The sequence below is a fragment of the Acipenser ruthenus genome, chromosome 20 (assembly GCF_902713425.1).
Source record: "Acipenser ruthenus chromosome 20, fAciRut3.2 maternal haplotype, whole genome shotgun sequence".
NCBI lineage: Eukaryota > Metazoa > Chordata > Actinopteri > Acipenseriformes > Acipenseridae > Acipenser > Acipenser ruthenus.
In genome coordinates, this window is record NC_081208.1 from 17,709,998 (window position 1) to 17,737,217 (window position 27,220).

A 27,220-nucleotide genomic window follows, 5' to 3' on the forward strand; every position below is an offset into this window, starting at 1 on the left:
TCCCAGGTAGGGGACACTGCTTCTGTACCCTAGAGCAAGGTATTTTACTTAGATTGCTCCAGTAAAAACCCAATTGTATATAATGTAATTGTATGTAACAATAATGTGATATCTTGTAACAATTGTAAGTCGCCCTAGATAAGGGCATCTGCTAATAAATAAATAATAATAATAATAATTAGAAACAACAATAGATAATGACAGAGTGCACATTGAAAAAGAACATTGAGCAAGCTGGGCAGTAAATATTAGGGAAATATTGATGATATACAAATTTATGAATAGGTGCGTGAAAGGATGGCTGCAGGGGTGACGTCAGACCAGAAACACAAACCAAAACAAGGAAATGGCTGGGCAAACTGAGGTGTTACGGCACTCAGTATTATATTAAACTAACAAAAGTAAATGTTTTAATAAAACAAAACAAAAGGGCACGTTGAACAAACAAATAAACAATAACAGTAACAAGTAGGATCGTACTTGTTCAAAGCCAGCGCGTCTAGCAATTGTTATCTCTATGTAATAATTTTACCTCCTCCGCTCTGAACACTCAACCCTATGCAGCCAAGCTGCAGGTCTTTTTATATTTGTGACTGAGGGACTAACTAGATATCAATTATTATATTATCCCTCGGTCACATTCTGCACGGATTTACTAAGTCTGTGTGACTGTCAGCTAGTTAAATAATCAGTAGCTGTCAGTCACACATTCTCACGAAGTATTTAAAAATAATAATACAATAACAATATCATGGAGGACAGCATCTCGTTCGTCCGGCCAAACAATAATAAAATACCAATAACACGGCTTTTTCTTCGTCATATACAATGCATAAATCATCATGATACAAATAATAATCAAAGATGTTATGAATATCCCTGAAAATACTTTTCAGGAATCTTGCCTGCTGTGCTCTTCCATATGTGTAGGTGTAAAGGAAAGATGTGTTATAACAAACCTGTATTTTTATTTTAAAACATGACATGTGGCACTACACTAGGTTAAGTATATCTGTTTGCAAGCCATGTGATTAGGTAGTGTTGCACTTACGTGCCATTTTCACACACTTTCAACATCTTTTTTTTTTGTTTTCTCTCAGTAACCAGCCAGTTGCTTCCTTGCATCCACGCTTTCAACCAGTAACATGCTTTAGCCCTGAGAACCTGCTGAGGCGGAATGACCTAGGAAGTGAAACAGTAACACACTTTATGAGAGTAAGACACACAAACTGAGAACTTTCCTTAACCTAGTTAGGTACCAGATACCATGTTTTAAACTGAAAAGACATGTGTTTCTTTCACAATGCACATTTGAGACCTGTAGAAGTAGAAGCAAATAAATGGGTTATTTTTTTGCCCGTGACCACTTTAAGGTACTCTGTCCAAGCATGCAATAGCAGCACAGATGGATCGGTTTTCCACAGAAGCATTGTTTTGTCTATGCTGTGGCTCGAGGCAGACTGAGCTTTTTTTTCGGATAATATTTTGAGTTTGTGTGCTTTTATATGCTGACAGAGATAAGAAAAAAACAAAAAAAAAGTATGCAAACAGCTGGCATAACACTTAATAGGTGATAATCTGAGGAATGGTCACATACCCCTCCAGAACAAGTTTTCAAACAACAACCTTGCGGACTCCCTGTCTGCCACGTCCAATCAGTGCCACGCTGGCCGTCCCTCGTGGCTCCACTCAACACCAGCTAATTCAATGCAGGCTAGTTTAGGATAGTATAGATCCAAAAGCCAGAAAATTATATCTGCAATGGTACAGAGATCTCAGAGACGTGTAAACCTGCACATTTATTATAGTATAGTCAAACCCCATTATTGTTTTATTTTTTCATTTTATATACTATCTCCTGTTAATTTAGTATTTATAAGAGAAGTGAAAATCAGAGAAAATAATACATTTCCCAGTTTTCTGGGTAAATATCTAAGGTGTTTTGCTTTCAGGTAGACAATGAAAAACTGGTTAACCTACACCTTGGTACAACAGTATGTTAAACCTCATATTGCACTGAAATGATTATTGACATAGATGTACTACCCAACTATAAAGGCATGGATTTGTCTTGGTATAAACCCTTTTTATGACTTTCTTATCAGTTTTACCAAGTCATCTCCCAATGTTATCTCATCCGTGCGACCTCCATTCTTGCTGTCAAGCCGATTGCCCCTTTGACCCACCAAACCTCATCAATGAATGTTACCAAGCTACTGAACCCTAGAGGCAAGAGGCCAGCCTGAGCAGGTACCACCTGGACTTGAGGTCTGTCCAGTATGGTTTTTTGTCTAGCCCCTATCCCTGTTGAAGTCACTGTATTGGGTCCCTGGACCAAGTTATTAGGAGAGCCAGAGGGGCCTGCTGTATGAAGTAGTATGTTCACCTTCTTGATTACAGACCAGAGACACAATCTATAGCTTTTAAAAAACCCAGGATTTTCTTCATAAAAACTGAAGGCCTGGGCGCCAGCTTATTCAATACGGTGTAGCATTAGGAAAGGGTGTTTCTCATTCAAGTACAAACAGGACACCCCTTATGTATGTATGCATGTATGTATTTATGACTGTATGAGTCACCCTGTCAGTTAGGTGAGAAATGTTTTGGAAAAGTTTCGTGTTTAGGCAGAGACAGTGAGATCTGTTTAAACCAGACCTTTCAAATGTTACATGAATGCAACTGAATTTGACCACGCCCTTAAAGTACTTATAATCTATAGATGCCTTACAGTATGTATTCCTACCTTCAATTTTTTTTTTATTATGCTGCCTTCCTGCTTCCTAGCCTGTGAGATTTTACAATTTATTGTTTCTCTTCCTGTATTTGGGAAATCATGCGATTTCATGACCTTTCATCTCTGTAGACTCCATCTGCTTCTACACTTTATCCTCAAGTAAGTGGAGTCACAAAAGCACACAATTTCAAAACGAGCAGGAATAAAACATGGGGATAATATGCAGACATGCAAGCAAGGTGGAATGGGCTAGAATGCGAAATATAGTGAATATCATAAACATCCGAATATTTTGAAGTTTTCCATATTGAAGAGGGTGGTAACCTCACAAAAAGGTATGGGAAACTTCAGTGGAACAATCAATCTTTTCATCTGTTTCCATTTGTGTTTTTGATCCCTGAGCTGAAACAGAGCTCACGTTCCTATCATACCCCCCTGCTGCTGCAGGTTGTAGAAGGAGGATGTCTGTCTGTCTGTCTGTCTGTCTGTCTGTCTGTCTGTTTAGTTCTCATGAGTGTGACAGAAAGTGTGACAGAAAGCTTCAAGGAGGGAGGAAGTTTGTGTGCCTGCCTGCCTGCAACTAAAACTAGCTGAGGGAATGCAAACAAACTGGAAAGCCAGCATTGTTTTCTACGAAGCAGAGTGAACACACAAAAGGCTAAACTGTGGGGGTGCTCCCAAGTGTTCGTCTTTGCCCTCCCGAGTCAACATGGGGGTGGTAGCGCTGAACTGAGCCTAAAAATAATTGGCTATTCTAAATTGGGAGAAAATTATAAAAAAACAATTGGTGACTAAATAAAAAAAAAGGCTAAACTGTGGAAGAATGTAATGGCTATTCACCTAGAAATTATATTTAAATTTCAATTGAAGATGATTGTGGGACTTTGTAGCATTAAAGATCTCACAATAATTAGATAGACATGTTTTAACAATATCCAGTACCTGTCACACCAACAGATGAAAAAGCAGGCAAATAAAGGCAAGTTTACACACATTTTCTTTTTAACAAAACCATTTACTGTTAATGCAAATCATGCCCTTTTCCAGATTGCAAAAATGATTTAAAAAAACAAAACATTAAACAACAAACCATTAGCAAACACCTGCCATAACGCTGTCAATATAGTTTTGCATGAAAGTCCCATTGAGATTAAAATCTCTTTTCAAGGGAGACCTGGTCAAGAAGGTGGCATACAATACAAAAACACACACGTTCAAATGAGCACAACCAATGATCAAATTGGAAGAAACAATTTAGGAACACCGGCCAAAACAAAAACATGTCTTGGCTACATACAGTAGATCTCCATTTCTTGTTTGAACTCCTTTAACAGGCTCAAGACAGTACGTTTCAGTTCTTCTTGGAGTTTATTCCAACACCATGGAGCAAGAAAACTGATTGCCTTTTTTCCAAATTCCATACAGACTTTAGGAACTGAGTAATTTAGAACAGTATGAGATCTAAGATTATAAGTACAACTAGAGACAATTTTATTAAGACAATCTGGGGTTTTGACAAGAATTACATTATAAATAATTATGTACCCGTGTTGCAATCTTCGTGAAGATTGATACAGTTCAGAGAGGGAAATAAATGACAGCTTGAAAAAGGAGTTATTAAGCGTTCAAACACCAATAGAAAAGGAAACAGATATAAAGGAAACATTGAGAAAATGCAGATGATATAAAATGTCCCTTTGACCCTGTATGTATAGTCGGGATGTTTAAAGTGCTGTACTGACAAGCTTGTCTTCTTTTGAACAGCAGAGAAAGCAGAATGGCCTCTAATCTGAGTGACAGCCTCACTTCTATGGACTGGCTCCCTCAGCTCAATCTCAAAGGGTGTGTGAAAAGCAGGAGCTCAGAGCTAGGGGCCCAAACTGAGAAGGGGGCCCGAGGGACAAACAAGCCCCCCTTCAGCTATGCCACTCTCATCAGCCAGGCCATCAAATCCACCGCCCGAGGGAGAATGAGCCTCAATGATATCTACAGTTGGATCTGTGAGCAGTACCCCTACTACAAGAACACTGCAGCAGGCTGGAAGGTAGGGCTCAAGAAGCAAACTACACCTCCCACAGTGCTTTTTACCTGAACAGGCATTGAGAGTAACAGCATTTTGCAGCAAGGGGTTGAGGGAGATGTAGTTTTTAGGTATTGTTTGAAGCTGGTGAGTGCAAAGTTTAATACAGTAAAGCTTTGTTCTTTTGGATGTATGGTGTCACCAGAACCCCTTGATAAAATTACAGCCTTATAATGTATAGTTGGATGGTCTTTATACCTTATCTTCTTCTTCTTCTTCTTCTTCTTCTTCTAAAAATAATAATAATAATAACAATAATAATAATAATAATAATGTTTTCCTTCTTTTTACAGAACTCGATCAGGCACAACCTCTCTCTCAATAAATGTTTCCGGAAGATTCCGCGACCCAGGGATGACCCCGGGAAGGTGAGATAACCACCTTGTTTGCACATCAGTCATCTCCTGTTTCATTTGCTTAAATAACTGTATTGAAATAACCATAGCCCAGACCACTGCAGCAGTCTGGTGTGCGCAGAAGAGATTTTGAAATGTTCTGGACACTCTTCTTCAGGCAGAATGTAACAGTTCACCTTGACCTGGGAACTAACACCACTGGTCATGTGGCTTTTCGGTTTCCGGATGTTAAATGCTTAAGGAGAAACTTTAAATGAGCTATGTTTTCTAATATATAATCTCTTAATATCACATTATGCATGTTCTCTATCATTCTCTATTGCTGTCATTGATTTCCCACCTCAGATCCCCCGTAATCTGCTTTGAGATGTCTTTTCACGTTGCATGATGGAATAATTAGTAAGCGTGGCAATTAGAAAAAAACATATCATGCAGGACACACATAATAATAATAATAATAATAATAATAATAATAATAATAATAATAATAATAATAATAATAATAATAATAATAATAGGATTGTATCCAGTTAAGAAATTAAGTATTAGGGAAAATGTTCATGATTTAAACCATTCCTTTAATGTTTTGAGATGCTGGCTTCATAATCGGTATACATTTGTCACGAATGCCTTCACAGAAACCATTTGAGGCACTCCATATTTGCAGGGTTACATAAACAGAGTCTGAGAAGTCTGTTATTGACTTGCCTGCCTTACTGAGGCAACGCAATGTGACTTTTTAGGTTTGGCCAAATTCCCATCTTACAATGGAGGAACAAACAGCTGCAGTAGTTTAAAATGTTACTTCAAACACATTGTGTCCCTGCGTCACTGATTGCCTTTGAGCCTGTGTGTTTCTGTAGAGTCTGTAAGGCAGTTCCAGTTTTGCTTGCCTGCTGCTGATGACTCATTCACTTCCAGCCGTTCCTGTTAATTCTGACTCAAACATCGTGACTGCTGACTTCCTGAGCTGAGAGAGAGAGAGAGAGAGAGAGAGAGAGAGAGAGAGAGAGAGAGAGAGAGAGAGAGAGAGAGAGAGAGAGATGTTGTTTACTGTATGCCTATCTAATAAATGTACATTTAAACTGGGACACTGGTACACACATATATTGTTTTCTACTGTATACACATTTATAGAAAGAGAGGAGAGAGGGAGAAGAAGGGAGAGACAGCAAGACAAAAGCAGGGATGATCGAGTGGAGAAAGAGAGGGAGAGTGAGGGGGAGGAGACCAGAGGGAAAAGAAGAGCGGGAGGGAGGAGGGAGAGAGAGTATAGGAATGAGGGATTTTTTTAAAAAAATTTGACGAGAAGCTACTTATTCTTTAATGTACAGACTGCTATCGATCTATCTATTTAGAGGTGTGCTGATACTCATATTTTCCAAGTAATTATTTGTCAGCTGGTATTATATAATCCAAAACACGCCTTCTCTCTGCTTCATAATTCAGTACCAATCAATGGCAATGAACTTGTGCAATAAGTGTTTGAAAAGTGATTAGAAGTGAATTTTATTCTTATCTGCAGCGCTAAGATTTTTATTGCTGTACTGCAGTACTGGGGCCATAAACTGATAATGAAATTATGTTGCAAAACTAACAACTGATTCAACACATTGAGAGAGAGAGAGAGAGAGAGAGAGAGAGAGAGAGAGAGAGAGAGAGAGAGAGAGAGAGAGAGAGAGAGAGAGAGAGAGAGAGAGAGGCCGTCTGACACACACAACAAAGTACAGTAGATAGATAGATAGATAGATAGATAGATAGATAGATAGATAGATAGATATTTGCTGTATGTAAGTATAGTACAGTAGTACATAGGTTCTTAGGAAGTTCACCAGAACTACAAGTGTACTAAATTATGTGCACTGCTTGATATTACTAATTCTGAGAGATTGAAGTACTTTAATAGTACACATGTAGTAAGTAAAAAGTAATTCACTGGCCATTCTCTGACTCTGACTTTTAAGGTTCTTTAATTTCACATTAAAATCCATTACAAATTCAACAATAAGGTAAAAAAAATACCTTAACAGGTTTTAAAAACAAAGCAAAAAAACACTCTCAGTTCTGTTCCATAAAGGTATCTGTCCCTAAGAAAATTCCTAATACTTTTAGCCCTATTCTGCCCCATCTCAGAACATGAGGCAGCACAGGACAGGAGGGCCATTCTCCTGCCAGCTGCCAGTTAGAAAAGTGCCACTCTTGGCCCAATTAACTTTTGCTGATGATGCTTTTTGAAAGGTCTCAAGGCACTGCTGTAAAACCTGGACGTCTTTGTTACTGTTTATAAAAACGTTCACATCATCAGCATAGGCTGACAACTTCACTGCCACGGGAGTGGCGGAACAGGGCACTACCCAACCTGACAGCCTGGTCCTCAGCATACCCAGCAGAGGCTCAATGGAGAGGGAGTACAGCATACTGAGCAGAGGCTCAATGGAGAGGGAGTACAGCATACCCACCAGAGGCTCAATGGAGAGGGAATACAGCATACCCAGCAGAGGCTCAATGGAGAGGGAGTACAGCATACCCAGCAGAGGCTCAATGGAGAGGGAGTACAGCATACCCACCAGAGGCTCAATGGAGAGGGAGTATAGTATACCCAGCAGAGGCCCAATGGAGAAGGAGTATAGCATACCCAGCAGAGGCTCAATGGAGAGGGAGTATAGCATACCCAGCAGAGGCCCAATGGAGAAGGAGTATAGCATACCCAGCAGAGGCTCAATGGAGAGGGAGTACAGCATACCCAGCAGAGGCTCAATGGAGAGGGAGTACAGCATACCCACCAGAGGCTCAATGGAGAAGGAGTACAGCATACCCACCAGAGGCTCAATGGAGAGGGAGCACAGTATACCCAGCAGAGGCTCAATGGAGAGGGAGTACAGCATTTCTTTGTGTTTTTTTGTGTTTTTTTTCCTTTTATTGTTTACCACAGTAAACGTTAACTCTTCGCCTTCTTCATCCAAGCTCTATTGCTTTTCAGCAGTCTCGGCTCTCGGCTATCGGCTATGGCTCTGACTCTGGTACGGCCTCTTCCACCCGTGCTCTCTGGTTTCCCCCTGCCTCCTGTCCTTCCTCAGTGTCTCTCATGAGACAGTTTTTCCTCTGGTGCCCCTGGCTTTCACATTTGAAGCAACGCATTGTATCGGAACTAACAAATTCAACACATTTGCTTCCTTCTATATTAAACGTCCAGGCGACACATACTACAATATTTATATTGTTAAGCAGTCTGCCTTCTAAATGATAGGACATGTTTTAATTTTTGATCTTTGAGTTTCAGAAGTATACTCTTGATCGGGGACATTAATTTTCCAAATCTACCCAGCTCTCTCACCAACAACTCATTTTTCAGAAAGGGGGGCACATGAGAAAAAATAACTTTAGTTACGGGCATTGCTAAAGTGGATTCCTGCACCAGGGCTCCTTTTACCACAAACCCTTCCTGTACTAGTTTGTCTACCTCTTCTGTCTCTCTAAAAAACACCTAACCCTTTGTCGATTCTAGGTTCTGACAAAAAATGTTCTCCCCCTACCACCTCACTGACAGCGAGCAGGCAATCCTCCACCGACACCACGCTGTCGGGTACACAACGACAGCTGTGCCAGTGAGTCAGACCTGCTCCGCGCGACTGAGATGCCATAGCTGCGGTTGAGCCAACCTATAATCAGCACAAACACAACCACAGCAAATTAACAAACAAATAGACTACGTAACTAAAACCAGTTATATCATAAATAATCCGTAAACTCGCTCAAGTGTTTCCACGCCTACCCCACTGCTTCCTCCAGCTCCTCCCACAATCCACGAGAGAGAGAGAGAGAGAGAGAGAGAGAGAGAGAGAGAGAGAGAGAGAGAGAGAGAGAGAGAGAGAGAGAGAGAGAGAAGAGTTTTTAATCGGGAAGGTGCAGTTTCCATTTAACAGTACACACACTGCCTGTCATATTTCTCTGAATTCAGTCAAACGGTCCTGCAAGCCTGAGCTCTCATTCAGTATTTGTGTAATACAGAAACACTGGTTGAAAAGCTGGATTTGTACAGTACAGTATAGTCAAGGCCATTTAGTTTTGTGTTTTGTTTTATATAAAATGCACAAAAAATAACAGTTGCAAATTATTAATTTCCCCGTTTTCCCAGTAAAGTTTATATTGGGTTACAGAAAAAAAGCAGCTTCTATTCACTGTGAATGCAAACAAGTGTCAGAGTGACTGGCCCTGTAAAGTATAGTTAATGCTGCATCAGTACTACAGTAGGAATCAAAAAATCTGTATTTGTACTTTTTTGAGTAGGAGGGCGGGTGAAATGCAAGAGACAGAGGACGTGCTAACCAGCTGCATTGTTTTTTAGGGATCCTATTGGACAATAGACAGCTGCCCAAAAGAAGACCCGCCCCTCCCAAGAGGAAAAAGACCACACCCAACAGACCATGAGGTATCTATCTATCTATCTATCTATCTATCTATCTATCTATCTATCTATCTATCGATCTATCTATCTATCTATCTACAGTATAAAGGGAAAGATCACAATTCAAGAAGCAGTACCTATCAGGCCAGGTTCATCTCTTGTTGTGTCTTGCTGTATTATAGGGGTCTCAGGATTCCTTGCTGGAGCAGGAAGTGACCTCAAGCCCAAGTCTGGGATTGCAGAGTGAGAGTGTGAGAGACGAGAGACTATGGGAAGGACCACCGCCAAGCAAGGTGAGGGAGGGAGGGACGAAGGGAGAGAGAGAGAGAGTTAGGTTCTTACCTCCTATTAACACAAGCAGCATTACCACTGCTCTCCTTTCATTGTCCTGAAGATGTCTTTGTCTCTTGTTTGTTTTGATTTTTAATATATTATTATGAATGATCTGGATTGAACTAAACTTAACTCAAGGATGGAAATAAGACTCATATTGCTTAGCAGTTTCACCCTGTGGCAGGACAGAAGCCCTGCTGGTGTAAATAATGTGTGTGGGAATGTAAGGTTGGCAGAGATGAGGTTAATTCGGTCAATGCCAACAATAACAGGTGTGGCCATTCCCCCTATAGTGTGTTGTTATTGTTTTTAATTTTTAGTTCACTAACATCTACACACCGGTCAAAAACACTCCCCTAACTACCCCCTCAAATAAGGATTTCTGCTCCTCTTTATACAGGTGGCCACACCTGTGATTGTTGGCAGCGGCAGATTTAACCCCATCTCTGCCAACCTTACATTACCACACACACTATTTACACAAGCAGGGCTTCTGCCCTACCATACACCCATTCCAGTTTTTACTATAGGTCTGATTAGCCACAGTGTATAGGTAACAAGCTCAGGTGTGTCTTGTTAAACTGATAGCAAAACCAGGATTGGCTCAAGCTGCTATGCAATGAGAATCATATTTCCATCCCTGTAACTGAGCTACACAAACATCACTGAAGTAAACAGAATTAAACAGAATTAAAACTGAATTGACCTGAACTGAGTTATACCCATGTGTTCCTGTAGGTGGCCCCTCCCCCACTGTCCCCCTTTTCTCTCCCCCAGCCCCCTCCCCCCCAGCCTGGGCGTGGCGAGCCCCCCCAGAGCTGCCCCCTGCGCTTCTCCTTCACTGAGATGCACCTGCAGGACCTGCTGGGGTCTTCATTCCAGAGCCTGTACCGGACCATGAAAGAGAAGACTGGACCCCCTGGTCAGTGCTGTGTGTGTGTGTGTCTGTGCGTGTCTGTGCATCTCTGTGTGTGTGTCTGTATGTTTGTAGATCTCACTCTGCAATAAAATTGCATTTATTTTACACACACCTTCAAAAATAATGGCCAAATATAATGACGTGAACAGGTGTGTCCATGGGCCCCATTTTCACTGTGCCATAATGATAAGCCATGACTTATTTAATTTAGTAAGGTCAATACCAGTGATGTGATCACACTTTCTGTAATTACACCTGATTCTAATTTTGTTCTCCTAAATTACATGTATTCATTCATTTTCACCATAATCCAGCCTTAGTCAGTCTGTGATCCAGAGTCACTTCTGGACCACAAACATGACTACTTCTACTTCTGCCTCCTGTAAACGAGAACCAAGGCTTTCAATGCAATTCTCTTATTAGCACTGACAATCGTATACCTGACTGCTCCCCCTTTATTTGCTTGTACTCTTCCTTTCTCAGACACTGCTCCTCACTCCAGCAGGACGTCCTGTATGTTTGAGCAGGCTACCCCCCTGCACACCCCCACCTTCCCCTCGGATCCCCCTCATCCCCCTCCCCCCTCCTCCTCCTCCACCTCCTCCTCCTCGTCCTCCTCCTCCTCTTCCCAGGACAGTGCTGCCCCAGCGCAGGGCCCTGTGCAGAACAACCCTCCCCGAACTCCACTGTTCACTGCAGGACATGGTGAGTTACACACTTACATAAGGTAGCGCTCTGGCAAACATTCAAATATAAAAAACAAAAAAACAAAACACGCTGCATGACCATGTTCGTATTTATGAAATCTTGTGATGGAAACACATGCATGAAAGACATTTAAAAATAATTAGAACACATTCTATTACAGATAGTACGTTTCTCTCCCTTATTAATGTTATTTACTCCAGAGAGATTTTTGTTTAACCATAGTATGGTATGAATTATAGTCTTGTTTTCAAAATGAAAGAATATTTGAATAAGTTTTTGTTTACATTTTGAAAGACTAATGTTTGACCCGGCACAGCTGTAAAATTTTATAATAGAACCATAACCCTCAGAATAGCTATAATTCATTGGTGTGCAGCATGGAGAGGTATTTCATGCTCAATGAATTTTCTTAGCGTTATAGCTTGTCTTTTAAAAAGAAAACTGCATTTGATTAAAAATAAATAAATAAATAAATAAATAAATAAATAAATAAATAATTTATTTCAGAGCTGTTGTGGGTGTTTATATGTGTTTTTAAAATTGAAATACATCAAATAATACATTGTATACTATCATGTGTGCTGTCTGTCTTTCTCTACTGCTGTTTCTAAGAGCTGAATATCTGAAGTGAGATTGTTGCCGTCATTTCTGTCCCAGAGATTTTCCATTACTCACCCACACTTGCCACAGTTGCAGATGGAGCAGGAATTACAGCTGCACACCCCCTAGTGGCCATTTTTAAAAGTACCTTGCTTCAGAAATGCAGCTTTTAGAAGTGTATGAAAAGGGACATTTTTGCTGGAATAGTTGTTTGAGTTTTGCAGAAATGTCATTTTCCTAGCAAGCTGTGGGTTGAAAAGGGGGCCCTTGGACACACACTATATATATATATATATTTTTTTTTTTTCAGCGATCCCTTCTGATTGGTTCTCCAGTATTGACAGTCTCAAAGAGAGTTTCAAAATTGCCAATAACCTTGACTGGTCTACCATTGATCTCACTCAGTTTCCTGGTAAGGGTATCGTACTGTTACAGACATGAAATGTTAAAGAATAGATCCCCTTACCTGTTTGTAATCATTCTCAGTGGTTCTTTTTTTCACTTGTTTAAATCTTGTGTTTTTATTTGTGTGTGTATGCTGGCTCTTACAACCATAAAGACACTCTGGGCGATCTGGAGTTGAAGGGTAGCTTTGGGACTCATGCACCTGTAATAGGGCAGAGGCTGGGTACAAACTGGCAACCCGCAAGTGAGCATCTCAACCACAATGCAAAAGAGCTGGGCTCATCTGTATTTGTGGTTTTAGAGCTTTTAACCTCTTTAGAGCTTTTAGCTATCTCACTGACAGGGGACAGAATCAGCATCCCACAACACTTCCAGTTACACACCTTAACACAGTCTATCAGAAAGTACAACAAACATAATACATAAAAGAGCCATTTGGAATGATAAAAAGGTAGGTGTTTAATAAAACAGGGTACAAGTAGATCTAAAAATGTTATTTGTTTTCCAGACCTTTTAAAGAGCATGCAGCAGGCTGATATGTCTAACTGGTCCTTGGATCCCACTCTCTTCACCTCCCTCTGTGATTCACTGAACCAGTTTTTCACCCAAACTGGCCTGATCCACTCCCATCACACCCTGCAGCCCCCCCAGAGCGGGGCCGCCAACTCCCATCACACCCTGCAGCCCCCCCAGAGCGGGGCCGCCAACTCCCATCACACCCTGCAGCCCCCCCAGAGCGGGGCCGCCAACTCCCATCACACCCTGCAGCCCCCCCAGAGCGGGGCTGCCAACTCCCATCACACCCTGCAGCCCCCCCAGAGTGGGGCCGCCAACCCCCATCACACCTTGCAGCTGCTGAGCAGCCTCTCCCCTTCCCACAATGCAGTTCAGCAGCCGTTGGTAGGAAGAGCCCAGACCAACGCCATCAATGGTAAGAAATCACTTCGTAATGAATTACTGGATTGAATTTCGATATGGCCCACAGCTGGGTTGAAAAAATGTATTTCTATGTCAATTGAGCACTGTTAATAGCCCTTCACAGAAATATAATCATTAGATGCTTGTCTACAGTCCGTTAGAACAGAACTATTATTTCTAGTTATTAGATATATGAAACTATATATATTGTTTAATTATATTTTGTATAGATCTAAAACAATATTATATTTTACCAGTAAACATCTATTAGATATGCATAGAGAAAATATACAGTATATATATATATATATATATATATATATATATACAGTATATAAAATAAGTTATTAGGGGTGCTAAACAGCAATTTTGTTTGTTTTCACCGTTTAGTCAGCCTTTTTGTATCGTAATGTGGGGTAGTTATAGTTTGTATTTTGTCAGGATGATCCTGATTTTGATCACTCTCTCCCTCTCTCTGTCCACCTCTCCAGAGTTTCTGCATTCCCGGGATCGGGCAGCACACACTTTACCAGGATTCCCTTCCCAGCAAGCACTGGGGCACCCCAGTGCCGCTACCTCTTCAGGTAAGCCAGCAAAAATGATATTTCCTTTATAGTAATACATAACTGCAGTGTATCATCAATTTACGGCTATCATGAAAAATAAAGTAGACTACATATTAATACAATCATTTTACTGACTATGTGAAAGGAAGACATGCCAACTCAGTTTTTTTTTCTGAGTGTGGTTTAAAATGAAAATACATGTTTGCTAAAACGAGTAAGATTTACGGAATCATAGCACCTCCTAGAACCCCTTTTAACTTGACTTGAATTTTGTATTTCTCTTTTCTCTTGTTTAACAGGAACTACCGTAGGCTCAGTTCCACATTCTCAAGCCCCTCCCTTTCCTGCCCGCCCCCCAAAACTGCGTTATACTAGCAACAGTGAAGAAATACCAGATGACTTCGACTGGGACTTGTTATTGAACTGAAATGGATTTAAAAAATGGTGTCTCAGCCCTCAATACCATCAAATATTTATGGATTGTAATATAAGTTACAAGCAACCTGTGAGGAACAAATAAGGTTTGCAAGAAACTGCAGTTTGAAAATGCGAGCCAGCCCACAATTTTTCTAAACTGATCTTCAAAAGTATTCTTCTTGGAACTACTGAACAAGCAAAATCAGAATAAAAGCTACAACTCCCAGTATGCCTCTATATTGTAGAAACAGAAAGGGATCATGGGAGCTGTAATTCTTGTTTTAGAAAGACACTGTAGAAGTGTATAATGATTGGGACTACACTGCCAGCAGCAACCTGAGCAATCCCTGAGCCTTACTAAGACTAAGTCTGACACTAGCGTTACAAGTACAATCAGGATAAAAACTACACCTTCCAGCATGCCTCTTTACTTGTAGTAACAGCAAGGGACGATGGGAGTTGTAGTTCTTTCCTACAGGCAGAAGAAGAAGAGTTACTAAAATGATCTGGAGTGTGCCAGCAGCAACCTGAGCAATCTGACTCTGAACTGACACCATCGTCATTACAGGAGTTAAATAATGAAACCTGTAGTGTGGGGGTCTATTATTCATTCCGGAGAGTCCAATGGACTGGAGGGGGTATGCATGAGGTCTGATTACTGCTGGCAGTGGCACAGTAGCACTTCTTCTCAACAAGGTAGGACTGGACTTGGTGCAGGACAGGTACTGTAGAATCCCTCCCCCAGTCTTTTTGAAAGTGTGCGCTGAAGTTTTAGAAGCAGCAGAGCCAGAACTGCTCAGTGCTTCTTCTTGGATTGTGATCTGCTCTGATCTCTGAAAGGTACGGAGATGAGGAATCAGGATTTTAAGGAACCGCGTTGTCATGAATGAATATGAAATATGAATATTAGATTGATCAGAATTCTTTTATAATGCTGGTTTTATTACTGTATAGCTCAGACTTGAAATGGATGCTGCATACACACGGTATCTCTTTTTCCATGATTAATAGCCTATGCATGTTCTTTATGATTCTCTATTACCTTTTCTGCTGAGATCATTATTTACCAGGTTTACCAACTACGTGAAAAGATGAATTCTGAAGAGACTCGTCAAGATCTTATGAATTGAGGTGGGAAAGCATATTAGAGTTGCAATGTGCACTGAAGCCCATAGGTGAAGCATTTTGCACTAAAGCCTGTGCAACACTGATTGGCTTCCCCACTTCACTTTGCCACAATCAGCCTTGGGGAGTCTTTTCAGAAACTGGATTAGCTTGTAAGCATGTCAAATAACAATCAAAGCAGAAACAGCAATAGAGAATGGTAGAGAACACACAGAATACAATATTATTAGGATTACGTTAGATATTAGGAAAATCACTATTCTGATATAAAATATCCATAAGTAACACCAAGTAGATTTGATGCATCTTTGTAACTTTATATTCCTCGATATGATTAGTCTTGCACTCTGTTCACTATCTATTATGTATATGTTTGACACAAAGTGGCTTTCGGTACAGAAATTATTATTATTATTATTTTTTTTTATCCAACTTGTTGTAAACGAGAAACATAACAAAATATATGTGAGTCTAGTGTCGAAGCCGACAGCAATGTCACATATGAAACATAGAACTATTTGGGATCACCTATACTCTCCATAATGTATAGAGTTCAGGTTCCCAGTGTAATAGTGTATTGTGCTGTGTAGAATGTTACAATAGGGTCATTCAAGTTCAAGTGGCCCGAATTCCAGGGAGGGGCTTCCTCCATTTGTGGTCGATGGTAACACATAAGCCACATGTGGCTAAGAAAAGGGTTCTAGACTAAGTGTCGGTGTATGCAGAAGATGAGCTGTGAAACATATAACCTATAAAATAAATTATGCACATTTGTAAAGAGGATACAATTATCTATTCAGAGATGCCAGGTGTTTAGTAAGTAAGGCAAAAAATGGGCAATACATTCCCCACCCCTAATCTTGCTGTACATCATTTGTTGTTGCCATAATTTGTGTCGGTACTGTATGTATATACAGGAAATTCAATTTCTTGGGTTAAGTTGCACTTTTTAGTAAACATTCTTGTATTAAAAAAATAAATACAAATAAAAATCTAATTCTGAGCAGCAGGGGGCAGTGTGGAAATCTCCTACCATGAAATGCCTCACTCAGTATTCTTGTCCTGAACATTAGGTGTCCATAGCAACCACTGCAGGGCTCTGTGCAGCCAATCACGGGTGTGCCTGCCTGGAGGCAGCTCAGCTCAGCTTCACATTACTATTTTTTCTCCAAAGGCACATACATTCACATCAATAATAACCAACAGAAAGTGAATACGAAAAGTATTCTGAGATGCCAATAAGCTACAATCAAGCCTATCGGCAAATACATGCAACATATTTAAATAAGCAATCCACCCCAAGTGCACTGGTAACCAAGGGTATACAATGATTTACTTAATCCCTACAGCACTAGTGATATTCTCCCTTCAAAGGAGTGCTAGTCACAATTTGAATATGTCCTCCATGGATAACACAGAACAAATTTTGTTTTTAATAGACACTCCCAACACAAAAATAGATCATCAGGATTATTGGAAGAGCATCTTCAAATATCAAGATTTTTATTTTTATTTAATCAGTGTTAAATCAAACAATTGTTGTCTGTGAAGGGCACAGTGTTTTGTCACTTGTTCTAGCCAGATGTGCAGGTCCAAATAAAGGAGCCTTACTAAGACTATTCATGTAATGCACATTATCAAGTTACATGTTACTATTAGGAACAACAATAACCATTCCACACATCCCCCTCTCTTCTCAGGTGATATTTTGACAAGCTTGCAGTTTTCTCTCCATTGCTGCAGTCTTGCAGTCTTGTGATTTCACATGACCATAACTCTGAAGAACATGGTTCATTTATAGCCTTTTCACACTTCCACACCCGAGCCAAGCCAGAACTAAGCCGAGCCCATCCGGCTCGTGTGTGTTTGCAATAAAGCCCAGTGGTTTTGTGAGCACTTTTTTCATCTTCTTCCCTTTGACTATTCAAGAATGGAATTGTGTTCGGAATCAACTACATTTATTATGATTAGGAATGTCCTCTTTGATTGTTCATAATAAAGTAGACTACAATAACAGAATTGCATTGCATCTGCAGTTTATTGTCACTAGACTAGACTACTAGAATTACAAGGTGTTTATTATCACTAGATTAGACTGTACTTGAATTACATTGTGCCTGTATGGGATAGAATGTACTAGAAGTATATTGTAACTGCAGTTTAAGATCACTAGACTAGATTGTACTAGACTCACATTGTAACTGCAGTTTAAGATCACTGGACTAGACTGCACTAGAATCACATTGTAACTGCAGTTTAAGATCACTAGACTAGACCATACTAGATTTGCATTGTATGTAGTTCAATATCACTAGGCTAGATTGTACAAGACGCATGTTGTAACTGCAGTTAAATACTGTTATTTTATTTAACTGTTAAAAAAGTCTACAGTTTTTGTTCTATATAATTATTTATCATTGTTTCTGCTCTGATCACTATTCATCATGCTTATTAAGTCAAAAACGGGTTTGAAAAATGACAACTAGATGTGTGCATGTGTAATTTATTGTCCATTTTACAGTTGACACATGTTAAGGCTTAACACTACACTACAATAACATATTCACAGCTACAATTCCATGGGTGAGGGGGCGTATTAAAATGAGTTTCTCAATGATTGTGGTTGGCTCAAATGCGACTCAGCAATTTTCCGTAACATTGAGGCAGTTACCATGCGGATGTAAGGAACAGGATGTTGAACTAAAAGCTAAATAAACCAAGTGCATGTACCAGCAGGTCTGATCCTGCTGCTGTTTATTTTATCTTTCTGAAATCTTGTGTTTTTTATCTGATCAAAAGAAAGACAAGCCTGTCAGTGATATATCTCCCCCACACGCAAGGCTGTAAATACAAGAGCGCTTGTGCAAGTCTCTACACAGCTGGATAAGCAGATCTTTATATGTGTGACATGTAGGCATCTGGTATACAACAGTAATTTATACCCCCTCTGAAATTAAAGCATCTGTGAGTTAGTAAATGGAAATTCTCTATACAAAATCCCAATGACAGAGAGAATGGAAATGACAGCTGAATGCCCCCTAGTGGTATTTTTTTAAAACTTCCTCACCTAATTCTGCTTTAAGTAGGTGCAATAGACCATTTTACAAGCACACATAATAAGATATTGGACAGGTAACAAATATTAATCAACTGTAGATTAAGTATCCACTTAAAGTGGTATTTCCAGTACTATGCTAAATAATTACAACATTACAACAGCAATTTTGTCAAATGTGCAGTTTTGTTCCATAGTGTTCAGTGAGTCATTCAGTCAGATAACCCTACCTGTGTTCAATTCCTCTCGTTTACACCCGGCGTCCTTCACTCCTGTAATCAATAATGTGAATAACACAAAGGACTGGGGGATCAATAAAACAAGGTCACAGAGATAGACAGTGGCTCAAAAACCAGGAGCAGAGACATTTAGTGGAGTAATGGAGACAGACTCTTTCTCACACAGAAAACGATGTCTGTATGGAATGCTACTGGTTCATTGAGATCCTTCAAGGGTGTCTGGATGCAGGTCTGGGATCAATCAGCTGCTAGAAACCAGATAAGCACCGATGGGCAAAATAGAAAATATATTCTTACAATATGTTGTTATGCGGGCTACAAGCCTGTAAATAACACCAAACAATTGTTTCCATGACGACTGTGCACCTCAATGACCAAATTAAGAATGGCATTATCTCTCTCTACGTGACATGTCACACATATACAAAGGGAAGTCACCACCCCCTCTCCCCCTTCCTCTCTCTCTCTCTCTCTGAGGATTGTGGGAGGGGCGTGCTGCAAGCAGGGTTTGTGAGCTGTGTGAGAGCGGTAGTGGTGAACTATTCACCGTTTACTTCTATATTTATTTATTATATATTTATAAAACGTTTTTTTTAAAAGTATTTTTTGTAATCTTAGTACTTTTTAAACGTTTTAGCCAGTGTGTGCCCAAAGATGGGCTCCCACTCTGGTGGGTTGGGGGGGGGGGGGGGGGGGGGGCTTGTTAGGCACCACGGTTTAAAAGTTTTTTCCGAAAATAATGATTCTGTTGAAGAAGTGCTGCTTGCCGTGGGGAAGCTGGTTGGTTTTGAAAAGATAAAAATCCGCCTCACGGATGAACAAAGGTCATTTTCCTTAACCAAGAAAATCTGGTTAACAAAATTGTGGAAGAGGGATTTATGTTGAATAATTCTTTGGTAACTGTAACACCGTTATCTATGCCTCTTACCAAAGTAATATTGTTGAATATTCCCCCTTTTATTAATAATTCATTGATTGAAAGAGAACTTTCCAGATATGGTAAAATAATGGCGCCGATCAAAATTATTCCCCTTGGATGTAAAAATCCACAAATCAAACATGTCATGTCTTTTAGGAGACAAGTATTTGTACTGCTTGATAACCCGGAAAAAAAGTTTAAATGTAGCTTGGTGTTTTAATGTAGAGGGCAGGGATTATGTTGTTTTTGCCAGCGCGGAGGTTTTTAAATGTTTCTTTTGCTGGGAACAGGGGCACCTTAAACGGACCTGCCCCAAGCTACAGACTGAAGCAGGGACAAGCAGTAGCAGTGGTGACGGGGAGGCGGCCCGGGGTTGTTCGGAGAGCGGAGGTGGAGGAGCTGCCGAGACCTGAGCCGCAGCCCAGGAGGAAGAGACCGGAGGAGCCGGGTACCAGCGCAGCTGCAGCCGAACCGGGTGCTGCAGCGCCGGCCGATGCAGACAAGGAGGGGGTGTACACTGCAGTCGTAAAAAAGAGAAAACTTAAAAAAAGAACATCTCCTGCTGCTGCCGACCTGGCGGCGGGTGAGGAGGAGTCTGTGTGGGGGCCCATTATGGTCTCTCACGACAGCGGCGTAGGGTCTCAACCCTCCGCTGTGGTGGAGCCAAGCGCCGGGTCTGAAGGACAAGAGAAAGGCGGGCCTCAACCTGCAGATCTTGTGTCTGAGGACCCGGTGCTGGAAGGGAGCAGTGTTGGGGGGGATAGCCTCGGGGCTCAGGTAGGCCCTGTTGGCGTTCCCCCCAGTGATGAGACGGTTCTAATTTTAGTGCTGGGGTTGCTGTTTTATTTTCTCCAGGATTTGGGGCAGATATTTTATCTATTGAGGAGATTATTCAAGATCGACTTTTAAAAGTACAGATAAAACACGCTGGTATTTTTATTGATTTTATTAATATTTATGCGCCAAATGTTGGGGAGGAGAGGATTTTATTTTTTAAAAAGCTCAGTCAGGTACTCAGGGGTTGCAGTACGGATAATTTCCACGTGGTGGGGGGAGATTTTAATTGTGCTATGGATTTTAATAAAGATAGAAACCACGGGGAATCCCATCCCCAATCTATCAGGGAGCTGGCCACTGTATTAAATACTTTTGACCTGGCGCAGCTCTCCAAAGGGAAGGCTCCCGGAATAGATGGACTGCCTGCAGAATTTTATCAGAGGTTCTGGAACTGTGTTGGTGAGGACCTGTACCAGGTCTTGCAGGAATGTGTCCGGGATGGGGAGCTGCCGCTGAGCTGCCGCAGGGCAGTGATAACACTGCTACCCAAGAAAGGAGACCTCTGTAACATCAAGAACTGGTGCCCTCTCTCCTTGCTGTGCTCCGATTACAAACTGCTTTCCAAGGCTCTCGCTAATCGCCTAAAGACCAACATAGGATCAGTGGTGCACACAGACCAGTCATACTGTGTGCCCGAGAGATCAATTTTTGATAATTTGTTTTTATTAAGAGAACTTTTTAATGTGTCCAAAGTTTATAATGTTGGTTTTGGTTTAATTTCGCTTGATCAGGAAAAGGCTTTTGATAGAGTTGACCATGAGTATCTGTTTCGTGTTTTAAAAGCTTTTGGTTTTGGCCCTGTTTTTACTTCTTTTATAAGACTCCTTTATCACAATGTTTTTAGTGTTGTGAAAATTAATAACGGTCTGACTGTCCCCTTCCCTGTGCAGAGGGGGATACAGCAGGGCTGCTCCCTCTCAGGGATGCTCTATGCCCTCTCTATAGAGCCCCTGTTAAACCAGCTGAGAGAGAAACTGCCTGGATTGGCTGTACCAGCTGCGCCCAATGCAACCCCTATCAAGCTCTCTGCATATGCTGATGATCTCAGTGTGTTTGTCACAACTGACCGAGACGTCGCTGTGCTGGAGTCATGCATTATAATGTATGAAAAGGCAACCTCAGCACGAGTAAACTGGGCAAAAAGTGAAGCTTTTCTTGTTGGCAGCTGGGAGGATACCCCCCTCCATTACTGCCTTCAGTTTTAAGCTGGAATAAAACTGGGGTCAAACTTTTAGGTATTTATTTTGGGAATGAGCAGTTCATGCAGCAGAACTGGTAGGGGCTGCTGGACAGGGTGAAGGGTAGGCTGCAGAGCTGGCAGTGGCTCCTCTCTCGGCTCTCCTTCAGGGGCAGGGTCCTCATCATTAATAATCTTGTCGCCTCCATGCTTTGGCATAAGCTGGTGTGCCTGGATCCTCCCCTGGTTTTGATAAATGAAATACAGAAATACCTGGTGCAGTTTTTTTGGAGCGGGCATCACTGGCTGCGCCCCGCTGTTTTGTATCTCCCCCGTGAGGAGGGAGGGCAGGGGCTCATTGATATCCCTAGCAGGATGGCAGCATTTAGGCTGCAGGCTGCCCAGAGTCTGTTGTACACCCCACAGCTGAGCTGGAGAGACCTGGCATTTTGTTTATTGCAGAAGGCAGGGAGGCTGGGTTTTGACAGACATTTGTTTTTAATATCTATTGATTGTTTTAGTGATGCAGGGTTGGAGGGTTTTTATAAGAATCTGTTAAATGCTTGAAGACTTTTAAAGATCACAAGGTCAGAAGAATCACAGAGCACACAGTGGGTTTTTGAAGAGCCCCTGTTTTTTAACCCCATTTTTAAATGCGAGGTTTTTAGCTCTGTTTTATTATCCACTTTGTTTTTTAAAGCCGGTTTTACTAAACTGGGGCATTTAATTGATTTTAACCTTTTCAGTTGGAAAGCCAGCAGGGTTTTAACCCCTGCACTGAATATTAGATCAGAGCGTTTCCTGGAGAAGGTGCTGAGTGATCTCCAGGCATCCCTCTGTCCGGCACTCTCCCAGTTTTTGAGCAGGTTTCTGGCGGAGCGCGTGGCTCCAGAGCAGGAACCCCTTCTGTCCCGCGGAGGAGTCTGTTTTCCATTTGTTTGTGGATTGCCCTCGGCTGCAGCCCTTCTTTTTGTTTTTAGAGAACCTGCTGGCTTCCTTGGGGGTTATTTTTACTAAAACATTTTTTGCTTTTAGTGTATAGTTTTGCACAAAGGGATAGGTGCTCATTGGTCAACTTTGTCCTTGGTCAGGCGAAATTAGCTATTTTAAAATCCTGAAAAAATAAGATTTTAGCCACTGGTTTTATAAATCCTATTAGTATTTTTAGGATCCTGATGGTCTCCTGGATCAAGATGGAGTTTGCTTATTTTAAAATGGTGCACGACCTGGACAGTTTTGAGAGGCGTTGGTGCATTGGGGAGGGTGTGTGTGCCATGAGTGAGGAGGGGCAGCTTGTTCTATTCTTATGAGAAACACTGAAAGACTGAGATCCCATTGAACTGGACTGTTTGAAAATGGAATGAGAAATGTTGGATCAGTTATGTTTTTTTGCACCAGTGTATTTTGTTTGTTTGTTTTGTTTTTGTTTTTATTTAGTTATATTGTATTCTAAATTATAGAATAAAGGGATTTTAAAAGTCAAAGTCTCTCTCTCTCTCTCTCTCTCTCTCTCTCTCTCTCTCTCTCTCTCTCTCTCTCTCTCTCTCTCTCTCTCTCTAATGAATCACATCCCTCACAGTGTTCCTATGTGACTGAGATGGAAGACAGGGCTGCCCCGCATACAGAAATACATCTGTACATTATTAAATACTGTAGTGACCTATATACTGTGTTAAACAAAGCAGCATAGTAAGCAGTGTTCCAATACTACACTTTAGAATATTGCAGTAAATAATGGCTATCATACACATGACTGCAATACTGGCAGCTGCTTTCTAACCAAAGTCTTAACACAAAGCAAAGCATTTTATAAATCAAGTGAAAAGGTACAGAACTCAACATTCCCATACTGGATAAGAGATTCTCTTTATGTAACTTTAAAAATGGTCTTGTGGTGGTATGAATGGGTAAGAAACGAGCATGCAATGAGTGGTGTGTTAATGACATGTTTGTACATGAAAGGTCACAATACCGCAGGGCATTTCTTAACACGTTTCTACTTCTGTAGCATGATCCAATCAACGTAATGTCTTGATACGGTGTTGCACAAACCATCATATTGAAATGTACAAGCATTCATAGGTTTCCTGAGGGAATCGGAGGCCTTCATTCATCTAACACGCATTTCTCTAAACCCAATGACTGGCTGAAATGTAATTTGTCAGAACTGAGATGTATCCATTTGTGGGGCAATGTTAGTGTGCATACAATATATACCACTATATAATGGTATAAAAGTTTACAACTGTAATATGCATTTGCCATAGTTTACCCTGGTTCGTCATGTTTTTTTTTATATGCTTTACCACACCTCTGTGCTTTACAATGCTTACCTATGCTTTACCATGCTTTCACAGTGCTTTATTACACTTTGCAATGTTCTTACTATGGGAAACATTTATAAGGGTAATGTTGTAAGTCAACATTACCCTTATAAAAGTCTTCTCCCTGATATAATCATATACATTTGCACAAAATGTAATTTCTTTACCTGTTTATATATATATATATATATATATATATATATAGATCTCCAATATATTCTGTTCATAGTATAATTTAATATCTTAAACAATATTCCCCATTAACTTAACAGGTATCATATATCTTAACAGTACTTTTAACATCCAAAATTAAAATCAGATAACTCTGTTCAAAAGTAAAATTACTTTTGTTTATTTCAATGTTATGCACCAAGAAATTAAATAAATCGTCATATAGTTACCAAACTTTCATTTTGAAGTTTTAAAGAGACTCGTAACAAAGTTGTTCACTCCACGTGGTTAATTTGGTCATTCACAGCTGTCAAGTGTTTGATGTTATTTACAGGCTTCTATCCCTCTGTGGCAGGTGCAGGTGTCTATGTGTTGATGTGGGGGAATATTGAGTTGGCAGGGAGGGGGTTACATTTCTCCCAGTCAAAACATGTGGGAATGTGGCTGGAGCCCTGAATTGAATAAATGATTAAATAATTAATTAAGGCTCCAGCCACATGTGTATAAATAGGGTGATCACAGGTGTTAGTTAGATATAATAGTTAGAGTTAATGTCAGTGAAGGTCCACGGTCCACGGTCCATGCTGTGCCATCTATCTTGTATTACTGTGAGTTTTTGTAAACCTGTTTTATTTTGTTAGTGTGTTTTGTGCTGTTTAGTGTTTAGTGTGTATTTATTATTAAACGTGCACGTGAGTACTTGGAACAGCAACTTCTGTGCCTGAGCCTGTGCCTATGCCTATGCTGTCCTGTCACACCCTCATAACAACATACTGGAAGAAAAAGTACAGGCTATACAGTAGGAGTCTTTTTTGACTGCCAGTGCTCATTTGGTTTCTAGATGCTGACTGATCCCACAACTGCATCCAGACTCCATTGAAGGACCTCAATGAATCAGCAGCAGCACAGCATTTCAAACACACACCATTCTCTGTGTGAGAATTAGGCTGATACATATTTCTGCACCAAAAAATCACCCTGACAGATCACCTTGTTAAAAACTAAAAGCACAAATAGACTCTTAATCTATCAATCTCTCAATCTCTCTCTGACGCTCTCCCTCTCCCTCTCTATTCCTCTGCAGTGAAGCTCTGTGCTGAATTAACAATGCACACATAGACACTACAGCTGTTGTCTCTCAAACAAAAGCTAAACTACTCCAAGTCAAATGCAGAACAGTGGACACAGTACAGAGCCATTCAGCTAATTTACAATAGCAAACACTCTGAAGACATCTTACTGTGATCAGCTGTGTATAGGGTATCTGAATAAAACCATATAGCCTGTCCTTCAAGTATCAGGGAAATGACTAAATGCAGAACGACTGGGGTTGGGGTATTTGTAGCCCATTTTACCCTGCTGCTTGGACCCCTTGCTACAATGATTATCGATGCAGGGGTGTTAGTGAGACAGGACATTTGAGCGCTCATATTTGTTCTCAAACAAAAAGACCTAATTCACAGACACACACCTGAGATGCTTGGAGGTCCAGTGGTTATAGAAAGGGGCTTGTTAGGAAGAGGTTCCGGGTTCAATCCCAGCTCAGCCACTGACTTGCTGTGTGTCACCCTGAGCAAGTCAGTTAGCCTTTTTTGTGCTCTGTCCTTCAGACGATACATAAAACAGAGGTCCTATTGTAAGTAACTGCAGCAGCAGTGAAATGCATAGTTCACCCCCTAAGTCGCTTTGGATAAAAGCGTCTGCTAAATATAAAGGGACAATGACAGTACTACCGCTATCTGATCTCCACATCAAAAACAAAAGTGAAAACTATTAAAAACATTGAATTAATGAAGGTCTCTTATATAGGACTTTAAAATGTTTAATGTTGACATGGCTTAACAGTCATTTAATCAAATGAATGAATTATTGAATGACAAAATATTCAGGGAGAACTCTATCTCAGTGATATTAATCCCCCATTGCCGTGGCTGTACATACAACATTAGAGCTATCAGTATCATGCAATATAAAGTAAACCTACATCCACTAGTAAAATTGAAAGGCTGATGATGTCACAAGAAACTTGGTCAGGACATTCTTCAGCACATGTTTGTCAGTCCGTCCGTCTGTCTGTCACACTTACATTTGTAGATATATTTAAAGAATGAATTGTGATGAGACTTGGTTTGGACATTCATACCCACGAGTTTTTAATGAAAATAAAGTATGTTTCTTATCGAATTGCACACAGCTGCATAGCGAATGGAAGGAAGTGTATGCCAGGGAACTGATGTTTAACAGCCACATTGTGATGGCTGCTGCAGCCTTTATAATGTCAAAGGTGCTACAAATATATTGTCCAATTCAAATAAAGTTTCATTTAAAAATAAACCTGTCTCAAGTAACTCCGTGCTCAGTTCCTTGTGCCAAAAGTGTCGCCTTACATACAAAGCAATACAAAGGTCTCAAATAGTTCAGAAGGGACATAGGTCAGCCTTTTGAACAGATGCCTGTACTTCTTTAAATACGTCACTGGGAAGCTGTAGTTCTACCGAGCTGAGCACAAAGCAAACAATGTCAGCATAAGGCATTAATTGTAACTTTATATAGACAACATGTTGGGTAGCTGCTGTAGTTCTGTCAAGTAGTGTGGTCATGCCAGCATTACCCGGTGTACAGTACAGCCAGGCTCTGCCCAGCACACAGCAGGCAATGTCAGCACACTAGATTATAACTTTATATAGACACCATGGTGGGTAGCTGCTATAGTTCGACCAAGTTTAAGATCCGTAGACTTGTCTATCCAGCAGATTATACTGTACTGTGCTGGAATTACATTTTAACTGCAGTTTAAAATCATTATGAGAACCCATTCATTGAGTGGAACCTTAGTACTGTCTTATAATACTGTGGGCTTGCATGTTTTGCAAACAGGTTGTAAGTTAAGCAAACTCACAGTGACTGTGTACAAACTGAAATGAGATTAGCA

At 40.6% G+C, this 27,220-nt stretch overlaps 1 protein-coding gene and 1 long non-coding RNA gene across 4 annotated transcripts in view; one reads left to right on the plus strand and one right to left on the minus strand.

Annotated features, from left to right (window-relative positions):
- LOC117425193 (forkhead box protein J2-like) overlaps nt 1-18,328 on the plus strand; it is a 20,324-nt gene extending 1,996 nt beyond the window's left edge. The window contains exons 2-12 of one of the 3 annotated variants that reach the window (XM_058993576.1): nt 1,101-1,215; nt 4,499-4,778; nt 5,108-5,182; nt 9,516-9,599; nt 9,758-9,868; nt 10,647-10,830; nt 11,311-11,532; nt 12,446-12,547; nt 13,049-13,471; nt 13,950-14,042; nt 14,324-18,328. In XM_058993576.1, the coding sequence (XP_058849559.1) occupies nt 4,512-4,778; nt 5,108-5,182; nt 9,516-9,599; nt 9,758-9,868; nt 10,647-10,830; nt 11,311-11,532; nt 12,446-12,547; nt 13,049-13,471; nt 13,950-14,042; nt 14,324-14,451 (1,689 nt within the window). In that variant the 5' untranslated portion in view covers nt 1,101-1,215; nt 4,499-4,511 and the 3' untranslated portion in view covers nt 14,452-18,328. The remainder of the gene's footprint in view (nt 1-1,100; nt 1,216-4,498; nt 4,779-5,107; nt 5,183-9,515; nt 9,600-9,757; nt 9,869-10,646; nt 10,831-11,310; nt 11,533-12,445; nt 12,548-13,048; nt 13,472-13,949; nt 14,043-14,323) is intronic. The other 2 variants (XM_034041960.3, XM_034904536.2) reach the window with 2 other exon arrangements.
- Nucleotides 5,636-19,005, minus strand: LOC131698893 (uncharacterized). Its single transcript, XR_009307891.1, has 3 exons — nt 18,852-19,005; nt 9,713-9,841; nt 5,636-6,140 (listed from the first exon to the last, which is right to left on the minus strand). It is a non-coding gene; the product is annotated as an uncharacterized LOC131698893 (long non-coding RNA).
- Nucleotides 19,006-27,220: the final 8,215 nt, after the last annotated feature.